General features: G+C 43.0%; 1 protein-coding gene across 13 annotated transcripts in view; it reads left to right on the forward strand.

Moving 5' to 3' along the window:
- The window catches only part of TNXB (tenascin XB), a 589,826-nt gene that overhangs the window by 493,485 nt on the left and 77,477 nt on the right, over positions 1–18,864 (forward strand). For all 13 annotated transcript variants that reach the window (XM_069237235.1, XM_069237240.1, XM_069237242.1 and 10 more), the window contains 3 exons: positions 728–1,015; positions 4,176–4,478; positions 7,149–7,271. In XM_069237235.1, the coding sequence (XP_069093336.1) occupies positions 728–1,015; positions 4,176–4,478; positions 7,149–7,271 (714 nt within the window). The remainder of the gene's footprint in view (positions 1–727; positions 1,016–4,175; positions 4,479–7,148; positions 7,272–18,864) is intronic.

Below are 18,864 nucleotides of genomic sequence, written 5' to 3' on the forward strand. Positions count from 1 at the left end.
AATTACCTTCAGAATATTTTTATTCTTGATATTTAGGTCACAATATTTTTGTATCACGAGATTTATGTTGAATTCTATTGAAGTTTCAATTTTTAACACTTAATATTTTCTATGATTCTTTTTTACCATCTTTCTCACTCTCTTTAATTTCTCATTTCTGTTTTCTCTTCAACACGCTCTTTAGACATCTTCACTCTGTCATTCTTTCTCATTTGCTCATTCCTTCATAAACATTTGTTTCTGTCTTTTTTACTGTCTTCTCCCTTCTGTTCTGCAGCCAAAGTAAAATGCTAACAGCAGACTATGTATGCATCCCAAAAGGGCATCTAGTATATTTTGCATCTACTGTTGACTGCTACATTTGTTTGGTTTACTCGTTTGCTTATGACGTGTACAACCTCTTTCTGCATGTCCCACGGCCTGTCTAGCAGTGGACTGTTTCTCCAAATAGACTTGTTTTGTCACAGGCTCACTTAAGTAAAAAGGCATAACTATTCTTCATTATTTCAGGATGGTGTTTTTCAGGCATAGTGACACAAATTATACAAACTGCAAGTCAGTTATTTCTCACAATTACAGAATGTCTTTTCTGAACCGAATGGGCTTGATATTCACTTTTTCCCCACATTCTCGAGACCTAATGTTTGGCACTGGAGATGGTGAGCAGTCAACTGTGACGAACCCGCGATTGGAATACAAAATGTAAGTCTATGCTCTTTCATTACAGCTCCACCAGAGAAGGCCAACACCCACCCACCCAGACTGGGGGAGTTCTTCGTATCTGACATCACCAAGGATTCCTTGCAGCTGACCTGGACCGTAGAGGATGGTGACTTTGACTCTTTTGTTATTCAGTACAGAGACACCGATGGGCAGACCCAGGAGCTGGTTGTGGAGGGGGACCTCCATACCACCACTGTCACTGGTCTCCTGCCATCGAGGAAGTACGAGTTCAACCTCTATGGTATTTCCCGGAACAGGCGCACAAAACCGATATCGACCGAGGCAACGACAGGTAGTCCACCACCACAGGGCATTAACACATTTTCTCCTTCTTTATCTCACAGAAGAAACTTTGTTTGTTGGACCTATTGCAAGCCTTCAACCTGGTGCAAACTCTCAGGTGTAGATAAGCTTTGAGGTCTTAGTTTCTATCAAGAGAGCCTCTGTTTATTTTTTCCACGGATATTTTTAAGCATATTAAGCCCTTTTGTCTCACTTGCAGGGTCTGAATTTTAGGAGTTATCCTTTATTCCAGGGCCAGGGTCTTTTGTTACTTACTGTATTGTCACCATTTTAAATGTTATGTCTACACTTTCAATCTTCTTTCAAGTAGTAATAACACCTATTTCTATAATTTAATAATACTCATACAACGCTGTCATTTGGTATAACCTGGCTTATTTAGTATCTCTCAACTGCTCAATAAGAGCCACCATTTTTGTTCCTTTCTTACTAAACGGAAGGCTGTGCTACAGCACACAAGCTGCAACTTGCTGGCAAGACCTCACATGGCCAAAAGTGGCGTGGGGTTTCTTGTATTCCTGTTCAGAGGGGATCTGGCCAGGGCGTTTGGTGTGTGCCATTCCTTGCAATAAAGACCAGTTTGCATGTAGCTAGTGTCCATTTATAATGGCATAAAGCTAAAAATAAAATTAGCTACCAAAATCTGGAAAAATCTTTGGAAAAAGCAGTGCAATATAATGATTCATAGTGCAGTGCCTCCTATGGATTTCTTATAGTAAGGCAATATGATGATTTGTGGTGCAAGTCTGGAGCGCAGTGTCATATTTTGTTTTTATTGCTTGAATTCAACTTAAAGGTGTAGCATTCCTTTTCATTGAGAGGCTCTATGGACAACGCAAAGTACCTTGAACACTGCTTGTCTAAGTACAGGTAGGCAGGGGAGTGCTTGCAGGAGTGGTGTCATGCGTTCTCGGGGTGGAATCTGAGGAGTCTTGGGGCAGCTTTTTGGATTAGTTGTATTTTACAGATGATGAAACTGGGTGAACCGAGGTATTCATTGTTGGCATAGTTGAGCTTTGATGTTACATTTGTGATGGTAGATTGTAGTTTTCATTGCTATCCAAGATGGTCACAGTGTTTTAACCACATAGAAGGTGCTCTTTGTGGCTTTGCTGACATGGTATCAATTATAGGTCTGGATCGATGGCTACCCCTAGGTTTATTGCCTCTCTTGATGTTTTGGGGGATATCTAGTTCCTTGGGCCAAATTTGGTTGCAGGATAGTGCTTGTGCCATTATCCACAGATCATATTTTCCATCTTTAAGGTATTGGACTTTGTGATTCCCCATCATCCATGGAAAGGATGAAGTCATCAAGCCAACTATTATTATTATTATTATTACAATGATTTGCCCATTATCTGCATCAGTGTAACAGGTGACACTAAAAGAACTCAGGTCTGGGAAGGAGATTAGGTAGATGATGAACTAAGAGGAAATGTAATAGTGATGGGAATGACGGGTTGATGTGACAGGTAATAGGCACGCCAAGTTTTGTCTGTCTTTGAATTATGGGTAATCCATTTCAGAGCATTTTTACATATTCAGGAATGATGGAATCTTCATATTAACAGGTGATCATTTTCAGCCAACATGACTAAACAGCTGCAGTTTTGCATTCCTGCAATGTGGCCCTAGGACGCATTTGTTAAAACTGGCAGTTTTGCCAAAAGTGGCTTCCACATTAGAGTACCTAGGAAAGGAAATGAGAGACCTTTCCCATGCAGGCGACATGGGGATAGGAAATATGTTCTGGATCCGGCAGAATTGTTTTTGACGGAAAATGTGTGTGTTCTCGATGGAAAGTTAAATTTGACATTTGCTCCTGCACACAGCTATGTCAACTAAATTTATATTTAATTCAGCCCATAATCTGCCTCTGCTCTTTCTTTTTTCAATTTCAACTACAGCTTCGTTAGTCATGAACTTCTTTCCCGTCTTCCTGGATGATTATTTTTCCTCTTTCCTTGCTTGCTCCCCAAGCCCTCTGCTACAGTCTGGAAGGAGAAGTGTATTCAGTTTAGGATGGGGATTTGCCTCAATAATCGTCAATTAACTGTCTTTTGTCATTTAGCATCTAAATGTTCTAACCTCAGATGAATGAAAGCCATACAACTCCGATGAGGCAGTCTCTCCTTCTCTTGATCTCTTCTCAGTCACACCTTTTCACTGCCCTCCACTGCTTCCTCCACTATATCCTTCTTCACTCAGTTTTTTTATTTATTTGATCATTTATGGCTCTTCTCCTTCCTGTGTCTTGTCCTCTGTCGTGTTCTTCATTTCTGGTCTTACATTCTCACTATACCTCTGCCTCTTTCTATACACTTTTCTCCACCATCCCCCTCTTTGGTCCAGTTCCTTCCTCTACACCAGCATGACTTCGCCATGGCTCTGTCTGCGTGGGAGGCGCAACCACTGTCGATTCTTGCACTTAATTGTGACAACGCTGCAATATGACCGTCTTCTGACAGGGCTTTATGAGCCCTGTAAATAAAAGTTCTATATTGTTATCTCTACGTCAACTTCCCTCTTCCTTCATTCTCTTCATTCTTTCCTTCTTCCCTTTTGACTACTGTAAAGTTTTCTCTAGTCTCCCCTTCACTTTCATTTGTGTTTCTACATTTGCACTTGCTTTCATCTTAGCTCTATTAAGTTTTTAATTATCAGCTTTATTCTATTCCTTTTCTTCATTTGCATTCTTTCACTGTTTTCCTCACTCTTTTTTATTCTTGCGCTTTCTTTCTTTCTTAATTCTTTCTTTAATCTATCAATTTTGTTTTATTTGTTGTTTTCTCATTCATCATATGTTTGTGCTTTCTCCTTTTCTGTGTTAGTATTCCTACTCTCTATCTTTCAATATTTTATTTTCTGTATATCTGCTTCTACCTTTTAGTACCATTACTTTTCCTTTCTACTTTCTGCTGTCTTGCACATTCCTTCTGTATTTTTCCATTTCATCTTTTGCTTTTCCCTTTTTAATTACCTTCAATTTGATGCTTTTTTTCATGTTTTCCCTCCCTACATTTTCTTCCTGTCTTTTATATTTTTGTTTTTATTCCATACACATGCTTGGAATGTCGACGACTTAACCTGTCTAAATGCACTTGACAGTTTTCATTTACTCCCCCCCTATATATCTGCATGTGCAGCATTTCCAGAAGCGGTGGGTCAACAGGCAGCCATGCTCGATGATCTCTACCTGTCTGACATGGGTCCTCACACCGTGCATCTGTCCTGGGACGCCTCGGAGGGAGCCTTCGATTCCTTCCTGATCCAGTATGCAGACTCAAAGGGTGTGTCCCCCAAGGGAGAGATGGTGATGGCGGGGAACGCCCGGACGGCGATGATTGAAGGCCTGGAACCAAACACTGAGTACACCTTCACATTGAGTGGCCTTCACAGAGGGCAGAAAAGAGCCAATCTCAGCACCGTAGGACGTACCACTAGACTAGGTAATTCTACTTTTCAATCCTCTGTTAAAACCCCTCATTCTTTTGTTCAACATAAGTACACAGGTTAGATAATCCAAAAAAAACTCTAAACGTACACAACAAGTACATACTTTTCTTAAATAAAATGAGGGTCTGCTTCAGTGTTTTGAAGCTAAAACGTGGGTGTTCAACAGTGAAAACATCTGTATTCGGTCTCCCTCTTGTGTGTCGAATTAGTAAGAGTGTAATTTGTCGCAAAGGCAGATGTCCCTGGATTGCGCTTCCTATTTGATGCATATTAGAAGAGAGTTTTTCCATCATATTTTGTCATCATGTCACTAAGGAAATAAAGATTCTTAATTTGCTTGCCTGTCGTGAAGGGAACACTAAATGACCATTATAACACAAGGAGAGAGTGTCAGGGGGGGATCTAACCCCACACTAACTCCCGTTTAAGCTAGAGACTGTGAAGACACAAAGTGTGTGGGGTGATAAGAGAGAGAACAGGACTCTTAGTGCCTGTTCAGAAAGTACTGGTTGAGCGCGTAGCCAAAAAGAAATGTATGAGTGTGATGGGTGGCTTAACCTTTGAGGGAGTTACCTTTACGGCCTAGGTGGACTCACACACATTATAGTGTCATGCTTCATCATATGACCACCTAGCTTCACCCAGGTAAGATGATACTACCTGGACGGGCTCAACCTCGTTGTTAAAAGAACTGCAGAGGGAGTGCTGAAATTTAATATAGCTGGATAATACAAGGGACCCAGATAAAGGTGGTGAATAATAAAATTACCTTACAAAACACCTGTTTTGTTTAAGGACTTTTTAATGTAGGTGTTCGTAGGTAATAATAAAAACAGGGGTGAAGACTCCGTTGAGGATAATGACTCAAGGGGTCTAAAAATTGGGGACCAACATGTTTCTGCCCACACTAAGAACCAAAAGGTTTTGGGCATTCATCAGGGTTGGGGATCCCTACAAATGGAGAACGAAGTTATATGCTCAACAGAAGAAAAAGTGCTCAAAAAAATAAATTGGGCCTACCTGAGGAATTCTGAGGGTGGCCCTGCAAACAAAGGCAGCTGTGCTGGCAGACCAACTTACTAGATGACATATTTGGCTTTGTGAAGTATTGCAGTGACTGCTGTAGTACTAAAACGAAAACAACAAAAGTAGAAATTGATGGAGGCGCTGACGAATTGTACAAAAGGAAAACTTGGTTTTGATGCTGGTGTGCAAGGTATAAGTGCACAAGCCAGTTTGGGTAAAGTAGAAACAATGGTCCTTGTGGTAGAGGAAGAAGACGTATTGATAGTTCCAACATGAATAATGCATTGATGGTAATGGGCACTAGAAACAGGATTTTACGTTTAATCCAAATACATTTCAAAACGAGTCGCAATGATTCCTAAAATGCAGCACAATCTGAAACCTATCGTACACAATTGTATGACACTGTCAATAGTTGAGCTCTACCGGCTTCTATGCAGCACATGCAGAATCCAAAGTAGTTTAACGAGAATATGCCTTCAGCTTCAATCATGCAAAAGCACATGCAGAATAAAGTGCAGGTTTTCCAACAGCATTTCAGATTTCAGCAAAAACCTTCAGTGATTAACAATAATTTTCAACAACTTGCAGCTACACCCAGAATGTGTATAAGACAGGATTTGGCACAATATTGCTGCCTGTGAGGGGAGGAGGACTGAATACTTGATGCAGTAGTCCTAGAGTTAGACCACAAAGATGACCTATGTCTCTAGACGTCTATGCTAATATATATGGGAATAAAAAATATCCCATGCCTCTAAGACTGTGCAGAGACATTAATGAGATGGATGAATGGCTTATGCCTCCAAGACAGTAATACACACCCATGTTCTCTATAATCTGATGAATCAGTTTTTGAGTGTGCGTCTAGGGGTAAAATATAAGACGCTTTGGTCTTTTCTGGGCACTGGGCCCAATCAAAAAAACACTAAAGGTGACAATGGTCAAGTGAAAGCTACAGCATAGGCTTTCTACACCAAAAACTATAACTAAGCAAAAATGTATATAGAGAACACAAACTAAATGGAGAGCAGGGTTTATAACAGGTTTACAAATACCTACCTAATGTTAAAGATAGAGTAGCACAAGAGGACACAGGACAGAAGGGATGACCTATGCCTCTAGAAATCTAGATATCTGTGCTGATATATATGGAAAAGAAAACATAACTAATGCTTTTAAGACTGCGCAAAGACAAAGAGGAGAATGAATGAATGCCTCCAGGACTCTCGCAGACACAAGAGGTGTTACAGAGTGTTCCCATTCAGGCAATAAAGCCCCCTTTGGTGGGAAACCCCTCTAGTTTTCACTGTCTCATATAGAGATAGGCATAGCAGTCTGATTCTTTTGAATTGCAAAGAGGTGGTGGAATGCTGCCTTTCTAAATTTACCTTGTTCAGTTGTTCCTCGGTCCCATATCAGCACCTGTACTGAAGTGGAAGGGCAAAGAAGGTTATAAACAGGAAAGACATCGAGGGGCACATGCGAGGCTATTGGCTATCAAAGCTCTGGCCCATGTTGGAACAAAAGATTAGGGAGTACCAATGGAGTTTGCTACACTTTTATTTTAGTTCAACTCCTTGTTTTATCAACGTTGGTGAATGGACAGCCTCTTTAACTCTTTATCTTTCCACTAGATCTGGAATCACCCAGAAACTTGGAGTTTCGGAACATCAAGGAGACTTCCTTTATGGTCATCTGGACTCGTCCTACTATGCCTATTGACACCTTTAAAGTTTCCTACCAACTGGCGGATGGTGGTAAGTTGACGACCAAAGCTTTTATCTCAGAAGGTCCACAATGTAGTGAAAGCACGGGCATTCCAACTCCTGGGGCCCCACACAATCAGTGATTGTTGCCCTACAATGCAATTATCATTATTATTATTATTCACATTTGAAAACTCAAAGGTAAGAAGTCTCTTCTCTCTGCTTTATTCTACATATATACTAATTTATTTTAATGCTCCACATATAAATTGTTTTCCATTTAAACGCATATGAGTGTCTCGTCAATGGTCTTTTGGACTCCTTGCGAATGTCCATGCATTCCTGCAAAAGACCAACATGACCATATTGCAGGAATTCAGGAGCCATGTTGTCAAGCTCAATGAAGGAAGGCTGGGATGGAGTATCTTCACCTCGAGTTTGTGAAGGAGATCTGGTCTGGTTGGCAATCTTATGTGTGGTTTCCTTGACAGATGGAGTAGGTCCATGTACCACCACTGGTGAGGCCATGCAGGGGATATCAGGATCATCCTGGTCCTGGCTCTGTAGAGCTCGTTGATGACCTTTGGAATTAGAGGAATGGGAGGAAATGCAAACAGAAAACTTTCTGACCAGTTGATCAAAAGGGCATTCCCCTTTGTCCCTGGTCGGTAAAATGATACGCAGCATGGGCATTTTTTGTTTGCTTCGCCTGCGAATAGGTCTATTTGCAGTTGCCCCATTCCTGAAAAATAGTTTGAACAACGTTGTTGTTTAGAATCTAGTTGTGATCTTCTGCATACGTGCGGCTCACAAATTCTGCTTTGGTGTTCAAAGATTCTGGTAGATAAATCCCCGATATTGTCGGGTTTCTGGATAGTAGCCACTTCCAGACTGCTTGCGCTTCCAACAAAAGGGTCCATCTGTGATTGATTAAAGTTTGTGTAGGAAGTTCCTAGTGAAACCGTAAATGCTGTTTCTGCATCCATCATCAGAGAGATTGTTTGACTTCCCTTGTGAGCAGTATCTTGTCATCCCATTGGTTGGAATATTGAGACGACTGTTGTTCCAGAACTGGCTCTAAAGATCTCACGTGCAGTCTGCTTTTGGGAACAATGAAGGTGCCATTGATCCCAATAGCAATGCAATTTGTCTGACTGACGGGCGAGGAGTGCAGAGGCGAGTTCGACATTTCATGTCGATTTAGTATAACTTTTCCTCCGAAGGATACACTCTTTCATGGTTTGTTTCCAGTGTCGCTCCTAGGTATTAGATGCTTTGAGTTGGTATCTGTGTGAATTTTTTGATGTTGATCTGAAAGCAAAGAGTTTAGAGAGTTTGGAGGCAAACCTGAAAATGCTGTTGTGCTAGTTCTGGGGAGGCACTCTTGATCAGCCAGTTGTCTAGGTATGGATTGAAGAAAATGTGCTTACTTCTCAGATGTGTGGCAACTACTGCCATGATTTTGAGAATGTTTTAGGGGCTGATTTTAGGTCAAAGGGTAAGACTTTGTACCCGTAGTGCTTGGATGCTACCCTTAGGCACAGAGACCTCCAATGTTTTCTTGTGACTCGAATATGGAAGTAGGCATCCTGAAGGTCTATGGAGCACATCCAGTCCCCCTGATGGAGTTGGGGCTAGATCTGATGAAGAGCAAGCATTCTGAATTTTTCTCTTTGGATGAACTTGTTCAGGAGCCCCAGGTCTAAGATCGGTCTGTATTCTTGAGACGGGCCTTTTTTCTGGACGAGGAACTAACGCAAGTAAACTCCTGTAACCCACTGCGAGAGTGGAACCTCCTCTATTGCCTCTTTATTAAATAATATGTCTACTTCCTTTCGCAACAAGCTCAGTTGATGGTGGAATGTTGCTTTCAGTGGGACTTCCGGTGGAGGGGATTTGAACTTGAGTGCGTAACCATTCTGAACAATATTCAAAACCCATTTATCACTCATTTTTAAATGCTTGGTAATGCTTCCCCCCACCAGAGCGGGAGACAGAGAAGAGGGAAGCTGTGACTCATTGTTTTGACTGTCCTTTGGACGATGATGCAGAAGAACGAGGGGCATTTTTTCCTCTTCCTGGACGTTGAGCATAGTGATGCAACTGACCTTGTTGTTGTTGTGGCACATGTGAGGGATTTGAACCCTCTGTTGTACATTACATTGGTCATAAGGCCTGTACCTTCTTCTGAAATCTTTCAGTTTTTCAAGCCCCAGTGCCTTGAGAATGTCTGCCTCCGCTTTCATTCTGGCCATCTCCTCATCAGTGTGTGTACCGAAAAGAGACAATCAATTGAAGGGAAGGTTTGCATTCTCTGCTGAGCTTCCGGCTTCAATCCTGTAAGTCTTAGCCATGATAAACACCTCGTAGTGATGCGATGAGAATAACCATGAACTGAGAGATCGGAGGCATCAGCTGCTGCATTAATGACCTGGTTTGCCACTAGACCGCCCTCTTCTAAACTTTCCTGAACATTTTGTCTGCCTTCTTTAGGTAGTTTTTTTGTAAACCTAGTAAGGTAGTCCCACAAAGACCTATTGTATCTGCCAAGCAATGCCGTTGCACTGGATACCTCCATGTATGATGCCGCAGTATTGCACATTTTCTTCCCCAACAAGTCAAATTGCTTACTGTCTTTATCCGGTGGTGACGTTGAGGATGAAGCAGAGGCATGGATAATTTTTACAGCTGCCACAATCACTTAATCTGGGGAGGATCTGATCGGAGAAACAAAGGGTCTTGATCAGGTGCCTTATATTTTTTCTGAAGGCTTGATGGTACACCTCGAACAGATGCTGGAGTAAGGAAAGTCTGCATGGTAGGTTCAAGGACTCTGGATACTAAAGGTAGCAGTGGCCTGGAAGATTATCTGTGATGGAGTGTTTCAAAAATGACAGTCATAGACACAGTCGTTGCAAAGTCTATGTTTAGCTTTGTCGCTCCTCTGATGAGGACATCATTAAATGTAACCAGGTCGTCCACAGGGGAGACTCTAGGTGGAGGGGAGCCTTACAGTGGTGGTGAATAGTCCTTTATGGAGGAACCAGAAGTCGAAGACCAAGAAGGCGATCTATGCCTTTTTCGAGATCTGGAACGGTAATGGTGAGTTAACCTGCACTAAAATCTGGTGTGTGTTGATTTAGACAGAGATCTATGAGAACGTCGTACTTTATTTGGTGTTCTCCCTCTGAATGGACTCCTAGATCAGCCTGGCATCATTGATGGCATATGCGCAGGCATAGGTGTTCAAGATGGAGAATAGGTTCTTCCATAGTCTGAATCTGTAGTCAGATGTTGCCGAGGGAAACGTGGAGATTGTAGTGGGGACTTATCTGCTCTTGAAGCTGTCTTTTCATGAATAGATCTGATCTCTGTGGAAAGAGATCTGCTTCTCGACGCTGAAAATCTTGGGTGCAGCATCAATCTGGGCCTGTCTCTGTCGTCGTATCTGACTTGTTGTTGGCAGTACTTGACGTTGAGCATCTCCCGGTGCCGATATTGGACCCTCCATAGGTGGAGTCAACATCGCGTGATCTGAGGTAGGCCTTGGCGTCAAATCCTGTGCCATCGACGATGCAGCCTGTCTCAACGTCGAATTACCTTTTTTCGACTTTAGAGTGGAGCACCTGCCATGTGCCAACAACGTTCTGGCGGACTCTCTCAGCAGGACGGACGACAACTGCCACGAATGGGAACTTGACCAGAGGGTACTGGACAGCATATTTCTATGCTGGGGACGGGCGACCCTGGACTTATCTGCCACCAATTAGAACGCCAAATGCCAATTCTACGCTAGTCAATACCCTCTACCGGGGTCGTGGGGAAATGCTGAGTCCAAATACATTACATGGAAGGTGGCAACTCTACTTGCTCTTACATCCACCAGAAGAGTAAGCGATATACAGGCCTTTACCATTAAGGAACCCTTTCTTATCTTTTCAGATGACTTTGTTCTTCTTAGGACTAACCCGAGGTACATTCCTAAGGTGCCCTCATCCTTTCACCTGAACAAGCCAGTAATATTAAGGACTTTTTTCCCGGATCCATCAACAATCGCAGAAAAGACTCTGCATTCATTAGACATCAAGAGATGCCTGAAATTTTACCTTCAACGTACTAAGCAGCTTCGGAAGACGGATCAGCTGCTAGTATCGTATGCTTAAGGACGGCAAGGGTCACTAAGGCCGCCATGGCCCAGTGGATTGCATCCACCATTCAGTTTTGCCACACAAAAGCAGGAAAACCATTGACTAAGTGCCCTAGAGCGCACTCCACAAGAGCAGTCTCCCCATCAGCTGCTTTGTTTCAAGGCATTACTTTGGGTAAGATATGTCATGCTGCAACATGGAAGACAACACATTCCTTTGCGCAGTACTACTGTTTGGAATCGTCTCAAAGAACTGATTCCCTCGTTGGACTGGCGGTCCTACGTCATCTTTTTCATTAAGGTGAGATCTTTCCTTTAATGTGTAGACATAATTCCATATACAATAGTCTATAATTGCTGTGCAATTCATATATATATATATATATATATATATATATATATATATATATATATATATCTGTTTTATGCACATAGTATAAGATTTATAAGCATGTTATTTGGTAAAATGTTTTAGAAGATTTCAACGCACCCACCATCCACGACGGGCATGACGTTTATTAGGAGTACTGCTGGCTATTCAGATTCAAGCATGTGAATTTATGAAAGATCCAATACTGGATAAGAAAACAAGTTACTTACCTGTAACTACAGTTATCCAGTATTGGTATCTTTCATAAATTCACATGTGACCCACTCTCCTCCCCTTAGTGGCTCCCATTTCCTTCTCAGGTCATAGTCTTCACTCTTTTGCTGGAGAATCTTAGGGAAAGAGCATCTCTGGAGAGTATTCTAGAGGGTGCTGGTGCCTGATTGCCCAGCAGCCAGGTTTGGGCTCTTTTCACAAAAAGTCAGAGATAGGCTATACGAGTCATTTGGGTTACCATTATAGACTATGGAATTTTTTTTGGTGCTTATTGCTTTTCATGTACCGTGGGACTCCCACTTCAACGACGGGGATGATTCAAGCATGTGAATTTATGAAAGATCCAATACTGGATAATGAGAGGTCTCCATTGCTAGTTGCCTGTTCTGCTGTATGACCGCGATACAAATACAACTGCAATTCAATAGTATCAGGGTAGGAGAACTGAAGGACTGCTGTAATTCCGCCATGAAAGGCCACTAAACTCCATTCGAGAGCATGTAGACAGGCTTCATGGAAGAGCTTCTGGTAGCAAAGATAACATCCATCAACTCCGGCGGCAATTCAGACACATTCAACTATTGCCTTCTATCTCAACGAGTGGATATGCAAGTTGTAGAGATGGATAAAGGGGCCCTTCCCTGCTATGTGATCGGGGAGGACATACTTAACAAAACTACTGAACAGGTACACATCTCAGCATGAACAAAGTAGAAGCAACTGTAGTCAGTGAACTCTAAAATATTACGGAGGAATTCTACCACCAAGCATTTAATTGTGTTTGTTGTGATGGAAAAGGTCCTTTTCAAGGCTCTAAAAGTGTATGCCCATGCCCCAAGTTCACTTTCACTAGTTCTGTAGTTCTTGGAATTTTTTCAGCACACCTGGTTTGGAAGGGCATACCATGTGACTACTGTCAGCTCACAGGGCAGCTGAGGACTAAGAGCGGTGGTAGCAATATAATAAAAATGACAAGACAGGGCTGTGCACCAGTTTTCTAACAGGAGAGTCCTCTGATGGCATCCCCTGTATGTACATATTAGTCTGCCAGTCCCCTGCAGCTGGGTCCTTTGCTTCCTCGGACAGGGATGATTCATGTGTAAGTGTTACATCTGTATGTAAAAGTTGTTCATGGATGTGTCCGTTACATGTGCCTACAGAGTAAACTATTTTGATTGCCTGAATCCAAGTGATACTGACATAGGTGGGGGGACTTTCCTGCTACTGGGTAACAACAATTCTCTATTTATACATTGATATTTTTTGGGTCCGGGGCGAGGGTTCATTCAGATACATGTAGCCACTACAGATAAGAGTTTCCCTGGTAGAAATTCAGGATGGGAACTCTGAATCCGGGTTAGCCTAACGAATCATAGGGAAAAATTAGACCCCTGTCTGTTCACAACATGACGTGTTGCAGGGTTTTCCTGATAATACATTCTTGTTGTATACAAATCAGGCCAAACTAAATGACAAATATGAATTGCACACACACTAAATGTATATGTGCAACGCTTAGGATCTAGACAACTAATACTTTGAATGGTAAAGATAAAAGTGATAAAGATCACCATAATATTTGAAAAGCAAACTCACATTAGTCGTGCTAACAATAAAATAACAGAAACACAATAGAGTGGAATTTTCTATTCTGTGGCTAGGCACCAAGAAGGAAGTAACCAGAAAATTAAAATAACCCCTACTTTAAAACAAACGTCTAGTCCTCTCACCACGCAAAGCCTGCAAACCCGATCCTCTTTAGCAGAGTTCAATTCACACTTTCTTCCTCCTTCAACCATCTATCCATCAATGCTCTTGCCCTTCTATCTATCCAGCTATCTGATCTGCCTTTCACCTTTACTTCCTTTCACCCATCCAACTACCCTTTCTTCAGTCATCCACCCTTTTACCATTTCATATAAACATTTATTCCTTCACCTATCACTAAATATATATCCATCTTTTCACCCATCGTCCTTTCGCTTCCTTCGTACATCTTTTCACCTATCTGTCCATTTGTCAACCATTCAGTTTTTCCCTTATCGATCCTTTCACTTTTCAGTCTAGTCATTCATCTTACCTCTATATTTCCACCCTTCCATCAATCCGTTCACACTTACATTCCAGCAATCCATTCATTTTTCCTACTTCCTTTCACCCTTCCATCCTGTCACCTTTTTTACCTTCTTTCCTTAATGTTTTCGTTCTTTCGTTCACCCTGCCCATCTTTTCTTATTTCTCCTTTGAATCTACTCATCTTTTGTACTCCCCATCCTTTACACTTGTGTTCATTTTTATCTCTCTCATTTGTTCCATTTTCATTTCTCTCTGTGGTTCACTATTTTCATAATTTCTCCTTTTGTTTTCTTCATTGTGCATCTCAGACCAAGGACAGAGCACTCTGTCATATTACTGCCTAAGGGCGCTATTTATGGGCAAATGTGTGCAAACCACCATGTTTTAGAGGAAAGGAGTTTACTAGCCCATGGGGCACAGTGGCATCTCACTTAGGCTGTTAGAGCTGTGGTTTCACTAAGCCACTGTTCAGCAAGCTATGTGTAAGTGACTAACTTTTTAAGTCCATCCTGCTCCGCGTGGAACAAATGTGGAAAGAAGAACAAAGTAGGAAATACCTGCTTGCCTTCCAAACCTGTTTCTGACTCCAAAGCTTTGGAATGATGATGCTGGTTTTTCGAACCTGAAAGTGCACTGAGGCCTGCTAACTTGACCTCAGTGTCAGGGTTCTGACCCTCAAATGTGTATGCTGGATTCGCTTATACCCAAGTAGCATAAGTTAACTTACTTTTAAGTCCCTAATTTATGGTACCAGGAGTACCCAGGGCCTGTATCTTAAAGTGCCCCTCATGAGATGCAGCGCTTATTGTGCCAGCCTGAGTGTAACAAGGTTAAATATAGCTATCAGCCTGCCACTGTAGAATGGAAGAGCAGTTTTAAACTGCTTGTTCGACTTTGCCATTTAAACTAATGGCAAAACCCCCACTTGCCTTAATGTGTATAAGCCACCCCTAAGGCAGGCCAATTGAGCCCCAAGGCAGAGTGCTAAATATAGTTAGGCAGGATATGTGTTTTAATATGTCCATCTTAGTTCCTATATCACGGAATCTGGATGGGAGTACCTGCAGGAACAGATCCCATTTAAACGGATCAATTTGAAATATTTAGGTATATATGTTTCAGTGCTCCTAGACCTCACGTGGTCCCTGAACAAAAAACCCTAGAGGACAGCATGAAACAGAATTTCCGCACTTAGTCCTCGCTACCATTAAACAAATTAAAAATGATGATCCTACCACGACTTGTATACATCTTCCAAAATTTTCCAATGGCCTTCCCGGTGCGATGGTTCAGTACCCTCACGGCTCACACTTGATCCTTTCTTTTGGGGGTGAGAGGGGGGCACCTGCCCCCCTCCCTGCATAGCACTCAACAAGTGCTGTAAGGAGCCCTTCGATGGTGGCATAGCTCTGGCACACATACAGCATTACTATTGGGCCTCCCACCTTCTAGTAACTAATAACTGGCTCACGGGAGGCTGGGATGATGTAATATTCAAACTATAACTACACTGTATTGAGCTGGATGCAGTGCTGCATACTCTGTACAGGGGCCTAATCCAGCAGGGCTTCTGGAACCCACTGAAGTGGTGATTCAATTGTGGAGGGCTGCTCTGCAAATGAAGGGCCGGGTCGAGAAACTTATGGGGCAGGCCCTGCTCTGGACGTGCTGTGCCGCTGGCTCAGCCTGATCACTAACCTAGTGGGTTTTGTCACATGATCACACTGTTGGGCAACGTTTGTCATGGAACGACAATGCACTCGTTGCAGGAGCTCCAGTTCCAGTTTTCCCTTTCCTCTACCCAGTTCCACAACTGAGACACTCATTATTCAGTTACAGAGACGAGATCAATGACTTCCAAGATTACAACCCCCCTGAAGCTAAGCTGATTCAGGGCCCACTAAGGAAGGGAGGGATCACCCAAATATACAGAACACTTGTACGTAACTCCCCTACAAGATTTGATGTTCTTAAACTGAAGTGGGAGACCTGGGTGGGACCCCTCGATGAGGCAGACTGGAAGGATCCCTGCATGGTCCCCCACACCAGAACTATCGCAGCCCGCCTTTGAATGATCCAATTTAACTACTTACAAACCATCTAAATGACACCCACAAAGCTTTGGAAGGCCAGCAACACACCTCTGGTGACTGTCCCAAGTGCCTCTCACCTGAGGTAGACTTTTTCAGTATGGTGTGGTCCTGGCCAGTAAATTCAACATATTAGGGGCCAGATGTAGGAAACACTTTGCGACTCGCAAACGGCAAAATTTGGCGTTTGCGACTCGCAAATGCGTGTTTCCTATGCAGAAATGCATTTTGCGAGTCGGGACCGACTCGCAAAATGCATTTCCGACTCGCAAATAGGAAGGGGTGTTCCCTTCCTATTTGCGACTCGCAGTGGTATGCAATTCCATTTGCGACCGCGTATGCGGTCGCAAATGGAGTTGCAGTTACCATCCACTTGAAGTGGATGGTAACCCACTCGCAAATTGGAAGGGGTCCCCATGGGACCCCTTCCCCTTTGTGAATGGACCACAAATTATTTTTTCAGGGCAGGTAGTGGTCCAAAGGACCACTACCTGCCCTGAAAAAATACCAAAACTAAAAGTTTCTGATTTTTTTTTAAGTGCAGCTTGTTTTCCTTTAAGGAAAACGGGCTACACTTAAAAAAAAAAAAACTGCTTTATTTAAAAGCAGTCACGAACATGGAGGTCTGCTGACTACAGCAGGCCTCCATGTTTGCGAGTGCCCATAGTCACTATGGGGCCGCAATTTGCGACCCACCTCATTAATATTAATGAGGTGGGTCTTTGCGACCCCATAGCGACTCGCAGACGGTGTCTGAGACACCGTTCTGCATACCAAATTGCGAGTTGCAATTTGCGAGTCAGAAGGACTCGCAAATTGCAACTCGCAGTTTGGTTTTTTGCTACATCTGGCCCTAGAATACCAAAGCTGGGATAATGTCCGGGGTGCTGGAGAAATCTATGGAACTTACCACAAGGGTAGCACTGTTAGGCATTTTGGTGGGTCTGGATTTCCCTAGTTACGAAGGGATAATAGTAGGTATGGCCACATTACTGACAAAGAGAGACATTGCTCAATGTTGGACTAGCATTGCGGCCCCAAACATTGCAAATGGACCTCAGCCATGGATCGGCGTGCCAAAATCACAGAACTCATATTCAGAGTCAGAGGATGCCTGAAGAAACACTAACAAATCTGGGGTCAGTGTGGAACTACTCTGGCATATTAAGCAACCACTCACAGACAGGGGGAGGTGGGAGATATGTTGAGGGAAGTGGATATAGGGAAGGGTGGAGGCAGGGCAAACGACTGAGGTAACTTATATTACAGTTTTCAGTTAATGATGTATTTCAAAGCACAATAAACTCAGCTATGAACAAATGGCACCCTGAACCTCAGATGACATCTGGACTGGAGAGAAGACAGAAGAAAGACTTACTTGCTGACCCCTGGAACTGGCAAGAGAGGCTGCACCAGCCACTGGACTTGCGCCTGCTGCTTCTTTGGGCTAGTTAAGATAGGACTGCGCCTGTGGTGTTTGGCTTGTTGAAAAGTCGTTCCTGAGCCCCAGACAGAAAAGGTGAACTCCCAGAGTCAGTTGGCTGACTCTCTGTTCCACCAGCCGTGCCAAAAAGCTGAAGTAGCCTGTTCTAGGCAGTCAGTATCCACATTCTTTAAATCACCGCTGACCACCAATGCAAAGCCAAGAACACCATCCTTAATGGCCAAAAGTTGCACCCGAATCTTCTGGGCCTGGGAGAGCTATCTGAGTAAATGTTAATCACTCAAGGCAGACACTAGCCTTCACCATAGGGAAGTGCTGGACCTGCTGTGAGTGGCCCAGCTCTAACTGGGCTTCTGCTACACCAAAGAGGACTTCGAGGGACTCGATCCTTGTGGCCAAAGTCGCCCTGTTGGACCTGGCTTTTTGACAGGGTCATCCCCAAACTTTTTGCCTTCCTCCTTCTCTTTTTCTGACCTCATTTTTGCTGGCTTTTAGACTCTGCGCACTTTACCACTGCTAACCAGTGCTAAAGTGCATATGCTCTCTCCCTTTTTAAACATGGTAACTTGGATCATACCTGATTGGACTATTTAATTTACTTATAAGTCCCTAGTAATGTGCACTATATGTGCCTAGGGCCTGTAGATTAAATGCTACTAGAGGACCTGCAGCACTGGTTGTGCCACCCACTTAAGTAGCCCCCTTAACCTTGTCTCAGGCTTGCCATTGCAAGGCCTGTGTGTGCAGTTTCACTGCCACTTCGACTTGGCATTTAAAAGTACTTGCCAAGCCTAGAACTCCCCTTTTTCTACATATAAGTCACCCCTAATGTGTGCCCTAGGTTACCCCTAGAGCAGGGTGCTGTGTACGTAAAAGGCATGACATGTGCCGGTGTAGTTATATGTCCTGGTAGTGTAAAACTCCTAAATTCGTTTTTACACTACTGTGAGGCCTGCTCCCTTCATAGGGTAACATTGGGGCTGCCCTCATACATTGTTGAAGTGGCAGCTGCAGATCTGAAAGGAGCAGGAAGGTCATATTTAGTATGGCCAGAATGGTAATACACAATCCTGCTGACTGGTGAAGTCGGATTTAATATTACTATTCTAGAAATGCCACTTTTAGAAAGTGAGCATTTCTTTGCACTTAAATCTTTCTGTGCCTTACAATCCACGTCTGGCTGGGTTAGGTTGACAGATCCTTGTGCATTCACTCAGACACACCCCAAACACAGGGTACTCAGCCTCACTTGCATACACCTGCATTTTGAATGGGTCTTCCTG

The sequence above is a fragment of the Pleurodeles waltl genome, chromosome 6, assembly GCF_031143425.1.
Source record: "Pleurodeles waltl isolate 20211129_DDA chromosome 6, aPleWal1.hap1.20221129, whole genome shotgun sequence".
Lineage (NCBI taxonomy): Eukaryota > Metazoa > Chordata > Amphibia > Caudata > Salamandridae > Pleurodeles > Pleurodeles waltl.